The following is a 20,878-nucleotide window of genomic DNA, read 5'->3' as shown; positions in this document are numbered from 1 at the left end:
TCCTAACACTACCATTCAAATGACTTTGTCATTAATGTAAATTCTGTCCTATTTGTAAACACATCCAAAGAAAACCTGCATCTTTTTCCACCAAAACAGCGGAGCCTAAAATTCTGTTCCAGTCTCCACTGAGGAAAATTTCAATAGGCAGCAGTTACAATGAATTTCTCCTTAGAGACAGGATTCTAAAGAAATATGGTAGGGAAAAAAAATTAATTAACACCATATCTAAACAAAAATTACATCATTTGTAGAAGCAAAGGCAAGAATAAAGTGGTCAGCTCTTAAGTGGCATATTCTGTTACCTGTTGTGAATGCAACATCCATTCTACTTCCAAAACCAAAGATCATACTCCACCCGTTACTAAAGGTTTTCCCATAGAAATTATGTTTTAAGATGCCTTTAAAACATAGTATGACATAAACTTCTTGGAAAAACGAGAGCTGAGGAGGAATCAGCACAGCACAGCCCTTTCTGACCTAAACTGCAATGACCACTAGCCAAAGTCAAAATAAAGACAATTATGGTAACTAGAGGTCAAGTTTCAGTATAGACTATGTGTGAGCACTGACCAGAAAACAGAGATTAGGAAAACAAGGCTCAAAGAGATTAAATGCCTTGCCCAAGACAAGTACTGTTTAGCAGGTTCGGTACAGGCTTGGAAATCATCTCTCATTGCTGCCATGATTCAGTTTAACAGTTTGGTAAGTTTTCTTACCTGATTTTCAGAGAACGGAAACTTCGGTTCAATTGAACACAGCTGATCATAGTATCTAAAAAAAGGAATTAACAGCCATTAGATAAAAAAAAAATTAAGAGTCTTGTTTCTTACACTGGCACATGAGGAAAAGAGTGCAAAAATAAGTTGTGAAGCACATTTGTAACTATGGAGGACTTGCAGGACAGACAAAAATTTTGCCTGAAGGGACTTTTTTCAGCAGAGAAACAACAAGTCCAGTAGCATGTACACTGCCACCGATAACATGGAAACCTTGTCTCAGAAGTAGAAGAGTAGCGCAGACAAAGCTGACCCATTCCACTTTCTGACAGAGGGTGGATTAGAAAATAATTTCATGCAAAGAAGTCCCTGCATACATGCAGGGAGACAAAGAGTGCATCAGACATGAAGTCATGCTGCAAAAGTAAATTAAGTACAGCATTTAACATAACGTTAACAAGCTACACTGCAGTCTCTTGATCTGAACATCCTATTCCACTCCCCTACAATTCCTGACTCATCTGTTTAAACTTCAACATATTTAAAATAGATGCCATTCGCCTTGCACAGTACCAACTGGAGAACCTAATCCTTGATCAAATTCTTTAGTTGCAAGCTTAGTTTTCATTAGAGTATATTGTAGTCACAGTGAACTAAAACCAGAAGTTTGTCTGTGCCAATATTTTGTCTACTCACAGTGGAAGATGTTTAGGGAAGAATGCCAGAAAGATAATACAAGTATAGCACAGTCCCTTCACACAATCTTTCCAGGCAACAGTGAGCAATTCAAAGTTTTCTTGAGTTGTACCCTACACCTGCAACACTTGTTAAACATGACAGGCTGGATGCAGAACAGAAAATGTTTAAAAAACATTTAAAACGTCTGCCAACTGCTGAGAACACATAACATGTGAAGCCTGTTTCCTACATTCTCCTTGGAGCACTTGCCATATGGGCATACACCCAAAATTATGTCGGTCAAATTCTTTTTTTAAGAATTTATATTTCCAATATACAAAACACCTTGTAATAATGAGTTTCACAGTCTGTGAAACAGGGCTAACATTGTTCCTGTTTCTTTACATTACGTTATTAAATACTCATCACTACTGATGTAGACATGAAGCAGATGTACAAGGCCTACATTCTGCAGGCAATACATATTTTTTTTAGAAGTCATACACAACAATTAAAATAGTGCTAGCATATTTTTCAGTGAATTTTATCTGCCAACATATGTAATACTACAGGTTTCTGACTTCAGCTGAGCCACCACTGCAGTTTAAGACACAATATAATAAACCGTATCAAAAACTACATCTGCAACAGTAACCCAGCAGGACTTTCACTAATAGTTGAGTTGAAAGAAATTGTTCCCAAGATTAAAAAAAAAATCTGCAGTTTATCTGTGACAGCAATTTAATCAAGAATAGTTTTTACTTTTAACAACTTAGAAAGTCTGTGAAAGGTATAGTTAAAAAAAAAAAAAACAAAAAACAGAACAAAAAAAACCCAGCCAACCACAAACAGAAAACAACTTGCACTGAAGATCACTGCAACCGATACATTTACAATTCACTTCCTTCATTGCCTTGGCCTGGTTTCAACGTAAGTAACTTGCACGCAGCATCACAAAGAAATGGAGATTTTTCATGCTGCCTCCTCCTGCCTCAATTTAGTTTGTTAACCAAAAGACAACAATAAAGCAGAGCTGTCCTCCTACATTTCATCATCACCTAGTCCTTATCTGCCATGAGGAGTCAAGAAGCAAAGCTTGTTAAACGTCCTTGTGAAGTCAGGTGCGCCTAAGCAGCGTCTGTTTGCAAACAGACTATTCTTTGTATGTCAATAGAACCACAAAGAAAAGGAAAATATGCCAAGGAGGTATGTTCCTCCCAAATATGCACATTGCTACATTTAACATCAATGAATACCAGCAACACAGGGCTTTTTGTTTGGTTCAAAACTTATGTTACTGTTTTGATTACTATTTCAAGCATACTATGCCATTTCATCTAATTAAAGAACTTGAAATCCTACTCAAGATTTAAGAAGTCTTTAAAACTCTGCAGACCAAAAAAAGAAACCACAACCAAATACATGTAAAATCATTTAGGGTTTTTTTTTAGCAGTAGCTAAACATACATAAAAATAATGGTATACATAAACTAAACATTAAAAAAAAGTGGTAAATAAAGGCATTAACCACAAAACAGCATAAAACTAGCAGTACAAAGAAAAGTATCTAAGAAAAGGCCACATCTGATGTGCATGTCAGTTACACACTGAAGGATGCGAGTAAACATAACAGTGTTAGGAAAACAAAGTTTACAGTAATCTAACTACCAAGACACAAACAGAAGTTGCCACACCACACAGATGAGCATTGCATGTTTCAAGTGATGAACTACAGAAAACCACGCAAATACATCAACTGCCTGAGCTCCTACTACAGCAATGAAAGGGAGGGCAGATAGCAGCAGCACAGATCTAATCCTTGAAGTACTGCAATCTTTCACCAAAATCAGCATTACACACTCCTAAACGCTAGTAAAAATGAGTTACAGCAGCCAAATGAATTGGAAATCAAGGTTTAGATTAGAATTTAATTAAAATACATATTGCATTAAGAACCTCAAATCCTGTTCCCCCTTCAAAGAATCATAAAGAAAAATCTCCTTCAAAAGAACATAAAAGAGTCCATGATCTGCCTTCACTCTTCTAGGTAAGAACTGGCATCCCGAACTCCCAGCTGGAAACCAGAACTGCAACTTTCAGCCCTCAGAAAATTTGACCATTCAAAATAAAAATGAGACATCTCCCCTTTCTTTTCCCCCTTTTCATGTTTTTAAAAGAACTGCAAGAGTTGTTAGCAAAATTAGATCAATTTAACCTGCACCACCATCCCATCCCTCCAGAAAAAGAAAATGAAGCCGAGGCAATCCTCAATATTAAGAGAGGAAGCAAGGCACCCCTTCAAGCTGTAATTATACTCGGGGAGGGGGGTTGGAGAAAAAAACCAAAACCACACTAAATCAGATCTGCTATGACAGAATTTAAGGGGAAACACCTGTACCAAGCTCACCTATGTCACCTTCAGAGCACTCAGATTCTCACAAAACAAAGCAAGCTTGGAAGCGGGCTGAAGTCTTTACCAGCTACCCAGTGAAAAGGAGCACAGTGTATATCAAATACTTCTCCATGAGCATTTGTGTTCATAAGTTGAACAACAGCACACCATGCACTTCACTGGTCAGTGTTTGCTAAGGAAATGGGGCTGCTACTAAGTTCATTTCTTTATTAAAAGGAAAATTCTGCAGTAAACTACTCAGCAAAACAAGGCTTCTAAAGGTTACAAAACCATGGGCAAATCCTAGATTAATTAGCAGAAGATTAAGCCCTCGTTTCTTAACAGTTAAATGGTCTTCACTGCTCTACTACGTATTATGGTCTATAAACAGCTACAAAGAAGTAAATGTATGCAAAGGGTATCCACACTGTAATTAAAACCTTACTTCACTAACAAACCAGTTTTAAACTCCAGCAAAAATCTTCCTGTAGTTAACTTTAATGTAAGACTGAATACAACTCTTTAAGAGCAACAGGAAAATACTGGAAGCTGGAGAGGTAAGGGAATTTTCAGAGGAAACGCAAGGCACTCGGATGCTTGTGCTTTTTCTATCATAAACTCAGCTGGATACTTCAAACTTCTGGGTGTGCAAACAGTCTGACTTTTTAAAGTAACTGCATCTTACAGAATATTAACAGAATATATGTCAGAATATTCTTACAGAATAAGAACAAACTTCTTTTCCAGCAATTGTCATGAATATAAATGGTCATACATGGGGCAAACCACTGATAACTTTAGGGATAACAGAAGACATCCAACTGAATGTTTTATTTTCTCTAATTTACAGTTAGTTCAGACATTCATCTTAACTCACTTCCACTGTAAAGGGAACAGGTATTCTCAAACGATACAATTAAAAATGCAGGTGTTTTATGAGAGAAGCTCCTGTGCAGCAGGAATATCACTTTGTGTTCACATGTAAGATGTCACCAGTGCAGTGCCCACACTCAACACCTCCCGACTACTTCAACAGCAGTAAGCAACAGCACCCGGGCCCCTGAAGTCACCTGCCGATCACTGATCCAACAGCAAAGAAAACGTATTGCTGCATATGAATTGACTCAAAAGGAAAACTGTTGTTACACAGTTGCAAATGGTTTTCCTTCATTATTCAGAGAGAAAACCTGAGATGAAGTTGCATACTATGGCTTGAATTAATTTAATGACCTGCCGGCACTGAAAGAGGGAGCTCCTGCTCAGCCCCTTCGCTTTCAGCAACACTACATTTATCCGCTTTCTAACCGCTCTGATGCTCACCTGACCTTCCACTGAACTCATTCAAGTTGCTCACCTTCAGAAAGCCACATACACCCTTTGCCTTCCAGAAATGGTGCAAGAGAAAGCCCAGAACTGAAGTGAGGGCAGCCTGCTCTTAGCAGCGTAGAGTTGTTAGATAGGGTGAAGTCCTATCACATGGCTGGGCCAAGCAGGGATTTCAGATAGTAACTAATGACAAACTGGATTGGCACCATCAGAAAAGGAAGCTCAATTTCAGCATCCAAGGGAAGATAAAAATATGCCTTTCAGTGTGGCTAGCAGAGTCCTTCTTTCAGCTCATAGAAGCTTCTTACGCACCTGACCTTCAAAAGCATACACAGTAATAAACAGGAATAGACCAGGAAACTACAAAGATACTGTAAAACACCATGAGTACAGTCATAGCTTTTACAGCCTTAACACCCAGCAAAGGGTTGATAAACTCAAAAAACATCACTAATTCATTTTACAAATAAGTCACTTCTTTCCTATTCCTCTTCATTTAAGTTTACAAGTTAATTCTAGTGAACATCAGATGTATTTCTGTTTGTTCATGACACTACAGAAATGTGTCACATCTACAAGTACTTCTTCTTATCCTAGAAAGGACCTCTATTTTTATTTTTTCTTTCAAAGAGGGATAAAAGTTCCTACCACTAGGTAAAAAACCCCATATTCTGGTACTGCGAATCTCTTACCCCAGCTTTGCAAATAGCAACGTGTACTCCAATATTAAATCTAGTGAATGAATCACAGTGACCTCAGCGAGTAGACGAGCTACAAAGAAACGGGCTCAAAATAATTCTAATCTAGAGAAAGAGAACAGGATTACCACAGTAAATCAATAACTGCAATCCATGAACGTTCTAGAGACAAGGAAGGCAGAGTGCTTTTGCAGATGTCAGAGCAGTTGCTCCTGAAGCAGGCTTTATGCAGTTTACTGGGCAGAAGGCACAGATCAATCTTTTGCTCACGTAACTTGCAATAATCCTGGCACAAGAGATACACCAGCAAACTTTCTGATAGTAAATGAAGCACGTTCGGTAGAAAGTGAGGATGTAACTTTGGAAATACATTAGTAAGTCGCTAAACACAGAAAAACAAGGAAGAAAAACTACATTAAAAAAAAAAACTACACAGAACACAAAAACAAGCACACACCAAAACAAGAATCCCAGCAAAACCTACAAGAAAGCAGTAAGGTAGTGTAAAAATCACATTACAAAACAAAAAACATAACAGACATTACAAAAGTAATGTAAAAAACAGCAAAACGTAACACAAAACACAGGCGCGATCGGTTCTGAGAAGCATAACAGTCGGTCCCTTGTGCCCTAACCCAGCCGGCACCGGCACGCCGCAAACACGGGGAAGCGGCCCGGGTCAGGACCTCCCCCCGCCGCCACCCCAGGACCGCGGAGCCAGGCGGCGCGGCGAGGGCGAAGGCCCCGGGCCGCCTCCAGCCACCCCAGCGCGCGAGGGGGCGCCCGGGCAGGCCCGCGGCGGCGAGGCGGGCACGCAGCCCACAGGCCGCCGGAGCCGGCCCGGCAGCCCCGACCTCCCCGGCCCGCCCACGCCCGGACCCGCTCCGCCGCGCCCAGGGCCCAGAGCTGCCGCTGGGGCCGCACAGCGCACCTGGGGCGGGGGGGGGCGCGCCCGCCCCACCGGAAGCGGCGGAGGGGGGTGAGCGCGGCGCGGCGGGGGGGCCTGCACCGGCCCGGCGCTCGCCCGCCCCTACCTGAGGAGGGTCTCGAGCGCGCTCTCGTGCTTGTCGAGCGGGCGGCCGAGCGCGCTCTTGCGGAGCTTGCTGAGCTCCTCGGCGGCGCGGCAGTGCTCGGCCTGGGCGTCGCCGCCCGGGTAGCTCTGCTGAATGAACTTGCACAGCGGCTTGGCCAAATCCACCTCCGAGGCCTTTTTCAGCTGTACCGAGATGAAGTTCGTCATGGCGCCGCACAGGTTACCGGGGGGGAGGGGGGGAGGAGAAGGCGGGCAGCCGCCACCGCCGTCGACCGCCGCTCGGACGCTGCCTTTCCCCTCCGCACGGCCCCGGCCCGACACCCGCCCGCGCCGCGGCCGTACCCCGCGCTTCCGGGATCGTCACGCGGGATCGTCACGTGCGCCCGCCCCGCGCCGTGTCCCCGCTCCCCGCGCAGGCGCCTGAGGAGACGCGCCCGGGCTCGCCCCGCCGCTCGGGGCCGCTGCCGGGAACTGCGCGGTTTTACCGAGGGGAGCGGGCCCGGCGGCGCGGTGGGCGCTGGAGGAGCGCGGTGTGGGGCGGGGAGGGCGTCTGGAGCCCGGGGAGGGCGGAGAGCTCGAGTGCTGCCCCTGCGGCAGCGCTGTCTAGTGAGAGACGCGGAGCCCAGCTGTGGTGACGGACGCTTGGCTGGCCGGTAACGCGGGCCGTGGCGCGCCCGTAGGAGTAGTGGCGGCTGGAACGTTGGTGAGGTGTCGAACTTGTAGCGCGTTAGAGGGGAGCAAAGGGTCCCATGTGCAACCCGCCTCAAGAACAGCTATTTTAAATGAAGTAAAACGCTTCTCTGTCGCAGATGTCGAAGTGTCGCTCTTGGCAGTATAAGGCACAGGTTGGCCTGTTGCTGTAATTACATATCGGTCACCTGCGTCCCGCTGGCTTTCTGCTGACTCGGCCCTGCGTAGCTCCAATCCGCAAGGCCTGCTTGTCTGGAGACCTGAGAGTGATGTTCACCCCACGTTCTCATTTCCCCCTTTCTTCCGCCACTTGCTGCAGACAACTAAAGCTGTAAGCCTGCTATTTTCTTCTCACATAAGCCCCGAGGTGATGATACCATGAAAAGGAGTGGTAAAAGTGCTTTTTAAATGATGTGAAAGGGGTTCATTGTAGCAGGCCATGAGTTTTGCTGTAAAGTGAAGCCGGCGATTCCTCTGTACTGAAAGCCTACTATACTAAACAGAGCTATCTTCATCATCTGGTGAATGTCTGAAGTGGTGGCGTAAGAGGAAGGGGGTAGGGCCTGGGAAATCAGGCTTTACTGCTCCTGTCACCGCTGGGAGGGGCAGCTCCGCCAGGATTAACTGTGCCTATGTACAATCCAGAGATGCTGTGACAACAGCGGCCAGGCTTCCCGGGCACAGGCATAGGGAGTTGTCCTCGTTCTGCTGCTTCCAGTCACCTTTGGTGGGGTCCAAGTGGTTATCCTTCCAGGCCTTGCCATGTTGCTCCTTTTACAAACCTTCGCCATATTCACAAAAAGTTAATATATATGTTAACAGTTCCTTAGTGTGCACCTGTTTCCCTGTGCTGAGTAAACACTCGGCACAATTACTCATAGGTCAATCAAAACCAAGCAGTAATTGACTTAATTTCACATTTAAAAAAAAAAAAAAAGGGAGAGGGGGGGATTTGTATCATACAATGAATACAGAAAGCTGCCCTGCCTTACTCATATGTGAGTATGAGTTCCACTTTGCTTTTTTTTCCTCCAGGTTTTATTGTCCATATACACTTGTAAGCATTTGGCCTCTAGCTTGAGTCAGCCTTGCACTGACTGCACTCTGTCCCAGGGAAAACCTCACCCTCGCAGGCTTAGATTCTGACCAGTCTTAAGATACAGTCAGCTGGGCAGTTGGCTCCCTTTGTTTCCAACATCAAGACCCTATGGGGTATAGTTAGCCTACACATCATTACAAGATACATGGCTATCTATATATGGAAGATGGAAGCCATCAATACCTCCCAGCATAACAGTCATAAACACGGAAAGGGTGTGAACAGGGAAGGGCAAAAACTGCAGCTATGAGATCATGGTTCCCCTTTAGAGCCATGATGACCTTTAGATGGCTGTTGCTTAACAAATGCAAGGACTGATACTTTGTATTCCTGAACCTTCCACCAGCACAGCACAGAAATTTCACTTTGTCTTAGAACAAGTTACCAGAACTTCAAATTACAGGTGATTTACTTCTTTCCCACAAATTTCTTAATAAACAGTACTCCTCTGAAGGCTTTGTGCTGATTATTGCAATTACAAGCAGTAATGACTTGTCTCCTTGTTACCTCTGACTAATTAAGTACTATTTCCCAATTTAGTGATGAAGGAGCCACAGAGTCAGTAGTTATCAGTGCAGGGGGCATAATGTGCATCTTCTGACTCAGAGTCTTGTGCTTTACACAGCAGGCCATATATACTTCCTTCTTCAACGAATTTGTGATAGTGTCTAAGGGAACCACTTTAAAACAGTTTTCCCCTAAAATGTTTGAAGTAATGCAGCATAAACAAGTTATAGACATATTTAATTTTTACCAAGGTCATTGATACGTGTAATTTTGCTGTAGACAGATCATTAGATGTCCCCAGTTTTCCTCTTTTTACGAAACAACAATTATGTATATGTAGAGCTGCAAAACTGCAGTTTTGCAAAAGCATTGCTAAAAGTCAGATTTGCTTACAGTATACAAACTGGCTTTTCTGCATGCTTCATGGGTTTTGTCTACGATTTTAGACAGAAAATCTTTCACTGAGCTCTGATGTTCTTTTTTATGTTTGCTTTCTGTTCGTAAATTCTGTGTACATACATATTTCATTGAAGCAAGATTTTACTCTGCATTTGCTGTATTTTATTCTGTAGATTTTGATCATGCTGCTTCACCCATAGTGTAAGAGTTGTCCTGTAGTAATTCCACTATTTAGCAATCAGATGCTATACTAAAGAAATAAAACATCAGCAAGAAGAAGTGATAAGGCAGCTAGATGTTCATTTAATTAAATCTGATGGTCCTCTTGCCTAAAGTTTCATTTAATCACTCAGATTCAACCTCATTTTGATACTCCTAACATAGTCTTTTGGTGACACAGGGTAAGGACCAAGTCTTTCATCACCATTACCTTTTGACCATGAGTTTCAGGAGTGACTGTCATCAGTTGCCAAAATGAGGGAATGCAGAAAACAAGTTGTATGTCGAAAGAAGCTCTCAGTGTATCTAAATAACCCTCCTAGTCCTACTGGCCATTTAGAAGAAAATGTAAAATTCTTATGATCTATGAATGAAATTTCTCCCTAACAGCCCATAAACCATTTACTCCAAATTTGACACTCCTTTACCTTTGTTTCAAAATTTAGAGGAACTATTAATCCTATTTTCCTCAATTTCATTTGTATTTATTAGGATTTTATATTTTTTGTAGGTGAGGAGGGACCTGAACCAGAAAGTACGTTGATAGCTAACTCCGCTGGGCAGGGGCTGTCCTTATCTTGGTGTTTCTGGGGCCACGTTCACCAGAATGCTCAGCATACCAGCAGACTCATCTTGGCAGGGGCTGTGCTCATCTTTGTGCTTGTAGAGCCACATTCACCAGCATGCTCAATGTACCATCCTCCCACCGTTCCAATGCTATAAGAAAAACACATCTTCAGTCCAAATTCCAGATGTGATACAGGTCAGGATGAAGAAATGAGAGGCTGAAGAAGGGGCAAAACAGGTCTAAATCAATGCTGTTGGTACACTTAGGGTAGACACTTGTGTACAGTAGTAGAACAGTTGCCTTTCAACCATAAGCTAAATAAGGATAGTGACCGGGCCTTTTTTTTGCTTGAGGAGAGGGTGCTGCAGAATGATCTAGAATAAGGGCATCACATGCATAGCTAGTGGCCGAGAAAAGCACCTTGTAGATTAAATAAATGGCAAGCAGGAGCAGAAGTGGGCATAAGAGTAGAGGTGAAAAAATACAAACTTAAATGAGTTAAGAAAGAGAGAGAGGTTATGCAAAGCCTGGAATTTGTTGACCTAGGTAAATAATTTTACCTGCTGCATTGTAGATGGATGACAGCAGAGCAAACAGGGAATCCAACCACCAATATTTTCTGTAAAAATGTTACAAGAATATTAGCTATTAGGCCAATTAGAGTGTGGCCTAGAATTTCTCTCAAGTCTCAGCAGGCTTCAGAAATATGCTGTATTACTGATCACATAATGATAGTGCCTGTGCTTCTTACTGAAATACACTGCATAAGCAGGGAGAAACACCTCCTCGCTGTCCCACATTGTGGTTGGTAGTAGTGGATCTTCATAATAAGCACCAAAAGCATTTGCTAACATGTTTTCATATAGGCTATTAAAAATCTGTAGTAAAACTGTGTCCCACTCAAAAATATTTGTAAGATCTTTTAAATGTTACTATTTTTACTGCTTATACTATTCATATCACTGTGGTTCTAGAAGATTTACAAAGTGGAACAGTTTATAGAAAACAGCAGCAACTTTAAGTTCCGTAAGAAATACCTGAGAGGCTATTAAAATGCTTCCCAAAACCTGAAGGTGCAAGAGGTATAAATACAAATATGAAAAAAAGCGGGGTTTATAACACATTGAATAAAACTGCTGTCTTTTTAGCTATATTACCATAGTCCTGTATACCATGTATTAGGGTGCAGTCATATACTGCTGCCAGATATACACTCTCTACTTAAAAAGAGGCAATGTTTACACAGGTAATTACCCTGATGAAGAGCAAAGCACAAATGTGCGGTGCTATAGATATACTGATACAAGTCAGGTGACTAGTAGCCCCCAAAATGGCCACTCTACTCTGAATGAGAGTGTTTGTGAGGGTATAGATTTACACCCTCTTTCCCATCTATTGGTTATGGCACAACTATGCATAAGAAGAGGTGGATGTAATAGAGAATATCATTGTCATTTAATCGTGGGCAGGCTGCATAGCTGTTCTCTGAATCCAACCTTGTGTGTAAGTTTCTGGAAAATCCAAAGTCACGCATGAATATTTGACTTAGATTTTGGCGTGAAAACTCTGTAATCAACATGTTTTGGTGCAATGTTTGTGGTGTGCAGTTTGAAAAAAGTTCAGAGCCTTCTTCCAAAAGTTTGTTGAAAGAAGGAAAAGGTTTGGTTTAGCTTTGTTCAGTGTGAACCGTTGATGTTACTTGGTAAATCATTAATTCTACTTTACATATATAAATAAGGGAATTTTAAATAATTTTTACCCTTAGGAATGGAAAACAAAGTACCTGTCATATTGCATTAAAAGCACATGAAAAATCAAGTGTCTGCTTTTTGTAATAATGGAGTAAATTTTGCCTTACACTGCACTTATTCTTGCTATGAATATTTTCTTGAACTGTCATAGGATTTCAGAAGCCCCAACAGTAGCTGGGTAGTGTTTAATGTTATCACAGCTTTAATTAAAAGTTAAAAGAAGAAAGGATTAATGACCTTGAAACCCAAGTGTTTTGCAAGATATCCTTCCCCTAACTATGCTGGATTTTTACTGCTTCTAATTTTAAAGTAATAAACAAGTGAAACTCAAGTATGTTATTGTTTATTCATTCCAGAAGAGAGAAGTTTTGTATTTTACAAATTGCTCTTACAAGCTTGGTCATTAAGCTACCCCTTAAGATTTGAAAGTCAGAAAGTTTTCACGTAAATCCTGTACTACTAAATAATGCAAATATATAAAAAATGGAAAGTAACAAAATAGATGAAAGATAACTTGGTAACTTTGACTCTCTTAATTATTGCAATATGGGGTATACCTAAAGCAACGGCTTAATTTTTTCACTTTAAAATATTGCTTTCTTTATTTAAAGCATCGTATTTCACATTTTATAAAAAATTTTGTCCAAATATATCATCAAGTCAATCCAAATACCTTTTAAACCAAAGGATAGAGTAGACTTCAAAGAAGCATAAATTAATATTTGTCCTTTGTTGGTATTCTACAATATGCAATTAAATTTTATATTGGTTTTACCTGTATATTAAACGCAGGAAAAATACCCTTTCCTGTTTATTACATTACAATTACAAAGCTTGACTAGAAAACTCCGTGTATAATTTGAAGACTACTAGGTTTATTACAGTGAAGATATGAAAGAAATGAGATCTGGTTAATTGGTGAAGATCACTTTATAAGTCATCATGGACTTAGCATTTATTTCAATAGTATTTGCTATTTGGAGTGTTTCTTATCCTAAAATACCTTATAAAATATTCAAGTAGAAATCATTTTACATCACTTGAAATAGGTCTGGATGGAAGTAGGGAATTAGGTAGCCAGTCATTATAGAGCATAATGCTTGCTAGGATAGAGACATCACTTCTTGCTACATTGAACAAGCAGAACAGAACAGAACAACAGAAATACCTTCACTTGGCAAATTTCACTAAAAAACACTGCTGAAATTCAGCTCTTTCATTCAATGGACTCTTTTTATAGCAAGTGAGAGGTTTACACCATAAGCAATCCTCTCTATTGTCAGTGAACTGTTTTATTTTCAGCATTTCAGGTGGAGAACAGCCTGTAGTAAGTTACGGTTCAAATATCTAGAACTCCTTTACTGCACAAAGCAGCCTTGTTTTTTGAGAAGACAGTAATGAGCTTTGTCCTTTTCTTGTGGGCTGCGTACACGTGCCCCAACAGAGACAAGCGTGTGGCTCGTGTGAGGCGGGAAGCATCTGTGCCTTGGCGGGGGGCATGCGTCTCTACTCGTGTGCCTGCAGCACTGGCTGCCGAAGTGCGCAGCTCAGCTCTTCGCTCCTTGCTCGGTTATTTGCTACCTAGTCGCTCATTCAGATAAGCAGCAAGGCACTGTGCTCTGCCTACTCAGTGAAGTGACGTTGAGGGGGTTTGAACCAAGGTGAATCAAATGCCAGGCGTACACTGGAGCATGCTCATATGGGCTGATCCTTCGTATCCCCATCTATGCACACTGCTGTTGTCACTGTGTGGATGGAATATATTATGTAAAAGCGTCGTACAGTCAAGGGAAAAAAAATTGCCACTATGTGCTGGACAGAGCAGAGTCATACTGCTGGAGCAGGATTAGGAGACAACAGCAGGGGCCAAGGCCTAATTTTAGGTCCAAGGGGGATGACAAACATGTAAGGAGGAAAGCAAGGACCTGATTTAATAGCTGTAAATTCAAGGTTTCTCCTTATAATGTGGAAATTGAATGAATCACTCCCCAGGAGCGCAGTCCAGGAAGAACAGCTGTGGTCCTTCTCTGGGAACCACACACCCCGATGCACAACAGTCTGAGACCTTACCGAAAAAAGGAACTATCAAACAAAAGATAGAAGACCATGAGATAAGGGTTGTTCTGTGGTCCATGCAGGGAGGGATTTATGACTTTTCCCTGTTCAAAACATCTCCTTAACACACATACTGACAGGCTTACAAAGAGCCACCTCTAATAACAATGTGGGGGATTCACCTCTGAAAGCAGTGAAGATCCTCATGCTCTGCTGTTAAACTAGTCCATAAGATAAGGTTTTTATCTTACACATTCCAAACATCATGAATCAGAACAAAGTTTCTCTGTTACATAATGTAACAAACATCAGTACAGGCAGCTCTTTTGCAAAGTTTGGTCCAACCACAAAAATCTGGGAATAAAGAAATGGTGAGAGCATTTGCCGACAATGCTGCTAGAGGATTCCTCCTAGAAATGCTTACTCTGCAATGTTCAAAGGAGAAATGATAGACAAACTTGCACTGGCGCAGTCTGCAAAAAGTAAGATGCAAAAAATGTGGTTTAATCTTCTATTTCATCATTCTCCTGGCTGTATATGAACGTACGTGGTGCAAGCAGGCAAGAAACCCCAGGATTACCAGCATGCTTTTGCACAAAGAAGGGAAGAGGAAGATGATTTGATCAAGGGCATTTTTACAAAACGTGCCTTTTTCTAATTTTTTTTTTTTTTTTAATCAAAGGAGAGAACTGTGGCTCAAGTTTTCCTTCTAATTGTGGTAGGACATCCACAGGACATCACAGAGTCTGACTCAGACATTAAAGGGGAGAGTCTGAGAGACACTGGATGAGCCAGTTTGTGTTATGAGGCTGCACTTTAGTCGGCACCTTTGCAAAAGCTATATAAATTAGGGCAGATTTCAGAGCACTATTTGTCATAAATGATTCATCCTGGCATGAAGTATCTGGACATGGCTTGACTAATGCCAGTACTTTAAAATGTTACTGTAAGCAATTTAGTGTGCAAATTATGTTCTTCAAGATCAAGAAATTATCCCTAATACTTCATGAATTCTCAGGTTCCTCTGTCTGGTGTTCCCTCTGAACGTCCATAAAATTCTTAACTGTCAAATACACAGACTGAAATTTTTGTAATGAGTCACTTTTAGGGGGAAAATAACCATTTTCTTAATGGGTATTTTCTTCTGTGGAATCAGACATTCAGCTGATTTGTATATGCAATGTTTTTTCCATTCACACTGACTGGTATAAAATGTAACGTTGCGTTCCATTCAAAGTAGTGTGCCCAGCAACTTAACACTGTGTCCTCCCCTTTCAGATACTGAGATGCTGACATACACAAATAAGATATTTCAAGGAACACGAGATAGTATATTCCTGCTTTGAATATTATGCTTAAATGAATGCTTAGCTGCTATCCATTCTCCTTCCAGGCATTGACAGGCTTATCAGTGGTCACTTTTGCAGTCAGCTGGCACTGCCTACAAACTGCTTAGCTAGGAGTTTGACAATGACTAGGCGTAACTGACATTAAATTGTCCTTGGAATCACTTTAGGACAGCAAGTGAATTTCACAAAATAAAAGCAAAGACTAACCGCTTCTTTAGTGGTACAATCCTTCATCCTTCTGTAACTCTGGTAACACCAGATGTGCATGTGTCTGTCTGCTCTCAGGCTTGTGGGTTTCCCTTTCTGTTCCTCTACCTCTGCGTTTGCTTCCAGCATCTGCTTCCTCCAGTTTTCACAGGGCTCAAAGAATGTGCTTCGGATTCGTTAGCTAGATGTGAGTCATCACAGCAGGTCAATTCATTTTCCCATGGCATGTTTTGTTCCACCTCATGACTGTCATTTTTTCCAATTTGATCTTACCAGTATTACCTGCTTGGCATGGCAGTTTATCAGTGACTAATGAGGTACCTATTTTCAGGGATGAAGCAGCTAAAGAATTTTTTCTTTACTATGTAGATGATTCAGTATGACTTTTCATTTAATGTACCTAGTGTTTATATGCTAATTATTCAAATGTTCTGTTTTACTGGCCAGAAATGTATGCAGGGATTCAACGGTAACCGTCTCCAGTTGTATAAAACTCAGGTAAGGTCTAAATACGTGCACATCAAAACATATGCCCAAAAAACACTCACTGAGAGATGGGAAATTTTACTTGTGATGTATTATTTGTTAAGAGCAAAGATAAAAATTAAAGAGGAAAACTTAAGATCTCACTAGAATTTTTTTTCAGAAGTGCTATAGTTGTACCCGGTCATTTGCACTCCTGGGCTGTGACAGCATGCTGACACCGTATCTCATCGCTGACAAACAAAACGTTTGCTCCAACTCATTTCCCCTCCTGTTTTCTCATATGCTCACATGGAATAATAAACCGTGTTTGAGAATGGCATATTAGCCATATTATATGGAGGGAAACAGGAATTAAGAATTGTGACTCTTCGGGAAATGGGAAAGGGAATGCTCTAAAGAACGGAGGACTGTGAGCAATTATTGCGAGCTGAGGTGATGATTCAGAATACTTGTGAAAAAGCATCACGCTCAGGGGGTTCTGATTAAGTTGAGTGCAAAATTTTTAGGGCTTTTACATGTCCAGTGAGAAACATAGGGAGTGTGGTTTTATTTGCCATAAACAGTAAATAACTATAGATGCATGCAAGTCTTTGCAAAGATTTAGGAACACTTTGTAAACGTTAAGTAAGTTAGACAATAATTGAAGCAATTATATATTAATAGACCTGTCTTAAATATAGCAGAGAAGTTATTTGCCAGAAGAACTCTCATGCCAGGCCCCGGAGAAGAACCAGGGATTTCTGATTTAGTAGAATTCATTAACGTGTAGTGGCCAGTAGTTTGCCCCTGTCTCTCCCCTTCTACTTCTCTTCACATTCCTAAGAACACCTGTACCAGAAGAGGTCTTCCCAAAAAATGAAGACATTACTAGACTGGTAGTATTTGCTAAAGATCTTCCCATGTGTGAGGCAATATGGATGCAGTCTGAGGTGTGGCTGAGATGTTCTTTAGTACTTGTCATGCACAGTGCTGAAAAGACGTACGGGAAACAGCAATTATGGTACAAGTCAGGGCAACTCTTAGGGTAGCTGGAATTTTTCCAGGGACCAAACTGGCCTGTGGCAACTTCAGAACGGAGGTAAATGCAGATTTCGTGCATGTGCTTTCTGCTCCATATTACACCTGAAAGGAACTAAGCTGTCCGACATTGTCTCGATTTCCTAGTCTTGTCAGTATTACTGTGCTGCAGAGGAAGAATGTAACTGCGTGAATTACCGTACAAGCAAAAAAAAAAACGCTGTCTGAAGCAACATACAATTATAAAGAGCTAACAGATGGAGACAGATGGAAATGTACAATGTTACTTATCTAATGCATGGTTCTGAGATTCCTGGTGTAGCCCCAGCAGAGCTACTTCTCAGAGCACAAGCCTCTAGAAGCACTGCCCCAAGTCAATTAGCTTTTTATTACAGCACAGAGGTAGCTGTCATGCCATACTGCACAACCCACAATGCTGTTACCATCAAGGAACAATATGCACTTTTCCCCTTCTATCTTATAGAACAGAATGAAAAAACTTAAAAACAATCACCATGTAAATCACATTTCCACCCTTACCCTCAGCACTGCCTAAATAAATAGGGGATACTGATAGAAGAGGTAGGGGGCTCATTTTTTTTAGCCACAAGATAAAGCTAAAAGTAATAATATTCATGCCATGCTTTTGACTTATTTCCTGAGAGGAGTAGTGTTATCTCTTTAATCTGCTACCAGCTGCAAACACCATGCTGACAAAATTCATCTCTCAGTGTCAAAGATTACACTGTACAAAGCTGTTATGTATTAATTTAATATTGGATTTTCTCCTCGCTGCCGGATCAGCTTTCTACTTTATGACTACTGACACATGAAATAAAACACAGTGACCAGAATACATTCGAAATTAAGTCACATTATATTGTATAATGGACTTTTATCAGAGTGGGAGAAAAACAGGGCTTGTAAAACCAATGGCTAGTTAGTGGTTATGGAAAGAAAGTCAATTAGCAATTAATCTGTAATGGTGGTACATTAAACAGGAATAAGTAATGGTAGGTAAACTTAATTAGAGCTGGAAATATTTAAAATATCAGTAAGAGTTTCATACTGAAACCATATGCTGAGTTATGGCTTGATTACTCTCAGAAGGCCCATTGCTGTACAACCCTCCAGGCGAAACACCTGCTGAGATCTATATGCTTATAAAGAGAGATTACAGGCACATTTTAAAGCTGATAAAGACTGTCTGGATTCAAGCAATGATTACATAGCCATTGCCCAGTTCTGTGAGATACAGTTTCCATTACCTTTTGGTGGGGTGTGCCTCTGTGGGAAAACATTGTTTGGATTAAATATTGGTTTACATGGACTACTGGTCACAATTATGGCTCAGGAAAACTTTTTGTGATAATTGTGTTCATGGATTTTCATGTAATGATCAAGTCTTGGCATGGAAGGTACAGAGTATACTTAAAGCAGTGTTTTGGGGTGCAGGTTCTGTGATCTCAGCTGCATCGCCGTATTAGACTGTGCACTGCCTGAGGCCAGAAACCCTGACTGCCCACTGTCAAGTATTTATGTGCGCTCAGAGGCACTGAGAGAGTAACCTAGTTAGGCTAGCAGAGGATCCTGCTCACGTGTCCACCAGCATGTGCAGTGGGGAGGTCTGGGCTGATCCACTGCTGCTAGGACAACCGCAGGGACACCCCGCAGCCTGCACCTCCACCACTCACCTTCACCTGTGATGTGCTTCTTCAGATATTCTGCCACACAGGTGGGATATCCAGCTGTCTTGTTTGCTAGGCGGACTTTGCCATCACACCGGCAAAGCACAAGAGAGGACATCACCCCACACCCCAGCTCCAGAAGGCTGGGCACTTGGTGACTGTTGGAGCAAGTCTGCCTTGCATGGACAATGACAAGCAAAAAGCAATTCCTCATTCTAACGGAGCGTGAGTCCAACACTGAAAACGTCCAGTCACTGCTCCCACAGAAGGAGGTGCCAGAAAGGAATTCTGTTGCTGGCCCTTGCCTTCCCTTTGCAGCCTTAGAATTGCGGCAACACTTGGGGTACCTGCTTTCTGAGCCAAAAAAATGGTCCCCTCACTTTGTCACTGAAACAGAGCATGACTCCAACATTGAAAACATCCAGCCACTGCTCTCCCACAGAAGGTGTCAGGAAGGAATTCTATTGCTGGCCCTCACCTTCCCTTTGCTGGTAGCGGACAAGCACAGCCACCGCAGCTGTACCTATGTTTTCACGTTTGCTTTCACCTGCAGCTGCAACCTTCCTCCAGCAACACCAGCTGAACACCAGACCCTGGGACCCCAAGCACTGCCTAGCAGGATTCCTTGGAGCTGGCTGTGACAGACTCTGGCTACAACTTATGCTAGTAAGAACAGCAGAAGTATTTTGTATTGAATAACACTGCTTGAATAAAATTCCAGGCCTGGCCAGGAATATGGTCTCATGACATACAAATACCATGCTTCCTGAAATGGTGCCTTGGAGGCAGCTTTTGGTTTGCACAAACCTGCATCTTTAAACCACATAAGGTTGCACAAATATGTACTCAAAAATGCTTTCAAAGCCAAAAGGTCTGATTTCTTTTTCTGACAAACTATAGTGAATCCCTATGTATGGACATCCCAGTAATAGCCTGGAAGCACCCTGCAGTCTGCAATTGAACATGGATAGAGTAACCTCACATGCAGCACAGACATAGCCAGCATATCTGCTTCGTTCTCTAGGCTCAAGTTAGCATTGCTTGAAGCAGCATCGAGATATCGATTACATTGCATCAAAGAAGGAAAATGTTGCTGATCTAATCTGTCCCAGTAAACCCAGAGAGCACAGTCTTCGTGCAACTTCCCGGATCCCAGGGAAAAGATAGTAGTGCTACAAAATGCTGGGAATGTTGCAACCGCTCTAAAAGTCTTCTCGGTTAGCAAAATCTGATTGACTGACGTGTTTGCTTGAAGAAATAAAATGGATGATGAGGAAGCACTTTCCCGTCATCATACGTATTTCAGAAAAATGAGATGGAGAGAATAATACATTCTCATTCTCTGTTGAAGTATGTCCCAATTTTTTTTTCCAAAAATACATATAACTGGATGCTAGTTTTAAAAATGTCATCATGTCCCAGGATTGCTTTCATAAATTTGAGGAATTGTAGCCATTGCCAAGATGTGCTTCATTCCTATTTTTGGGCATATTTTGGAAGTTCATACTTAAGCAACACTCACTGCACTCCAGGGAAGTTGTGCTTAGGTAAGGACTCACACTAAGCTTCATCATAACAGGATTTTCTGGATTTCTGAATCTCAGCCCAAGTCTACAGCTGAAGTTTTGAAACAAGTCCCTAGACTTATAATGGTCCACAGCAAAACCACAGATATAAATAAAAGTGAACTGTGGGTGGAAAATCAAACTCTATGTTGAAATTTTAGATGTTGTCATTCAGGTCCATCTCAAATTTAAATCTGTAGTTCAGATGGACTGGTTCTACTGCTCTTGCTCCTCCTTTACCAAGTAGCTTAGTGAGAAGTGGGATACAAGTTCTCTTACATTCAGTACCAGACATTTAAAGCATTCAAGACAAAAGAACACTGCGGTTCTCATACGTATAAAGAAACATGTATTTTTACCTTTCAGAGAATGAGAGAAGGTAAGAAACGGAGGTAAGAAACTAGTTTATTTTAATTGCAACCAACAAATCAG

The 20,878-nt window shown here is 41.6% G+C and overlaps 1 protein-coding gene across 4 annotated transcripts in view; it reads right to left on the bottom strand.

Moving 5' to 3' along the window:
- The window catches only part of LOC121086712 (programmed cell death 6 interacting protein), a 32,622-nt gene extending 25,429 nt beyond the window's left edge, over positions 1 to 7,193 (bottom strand). For 3 of the 4 annotated variants that reach the window (XM_040590811.1, XM_040590814.1, XM_040590815.1), the window contains exons 1-2: positions 6,848 to 7,192; positions 720 to 774 (exon numbers count right to left, since the gene is read on the bottom strand). In XM_040590811.1, coding sequence (XP_040446745.1) covers positions 720 to 774; positions 6,848 to 7,053 — 261 coding nt within the window. In that variant the 5' untranslated portion in view covers positions 7,054 to 7,192. Of the gene's footprint in view, positions 1 to 719; positions 775 to 6,847 lie in introns of all 4 variants that reach the window. The other variant, XM_040590813.1, reaches the window with a different exon arrangement.
- Between the last annotated feature and the right edge of the window lie 13,685 nt (positions 7,194 to 20,878).

This window comes from Falco naumanni, chromosome 4, assembly GCF_017639655.2.
Source record: "Falco naumanni isolate bFalNau1 chromosome 4, bFalNau1.pat, whole genome shotgun sequence".
NCBI lineage: Eukaryota > Metazoa > Chordata > Aves > Falconiformes > Falconidae > Falco > Falco naumanni.
The sequence above is the reverse complement of the archived record's forward strand: the minus strand, read 5'-3'. Positions and strand labels throughout refer to the sequence as shown.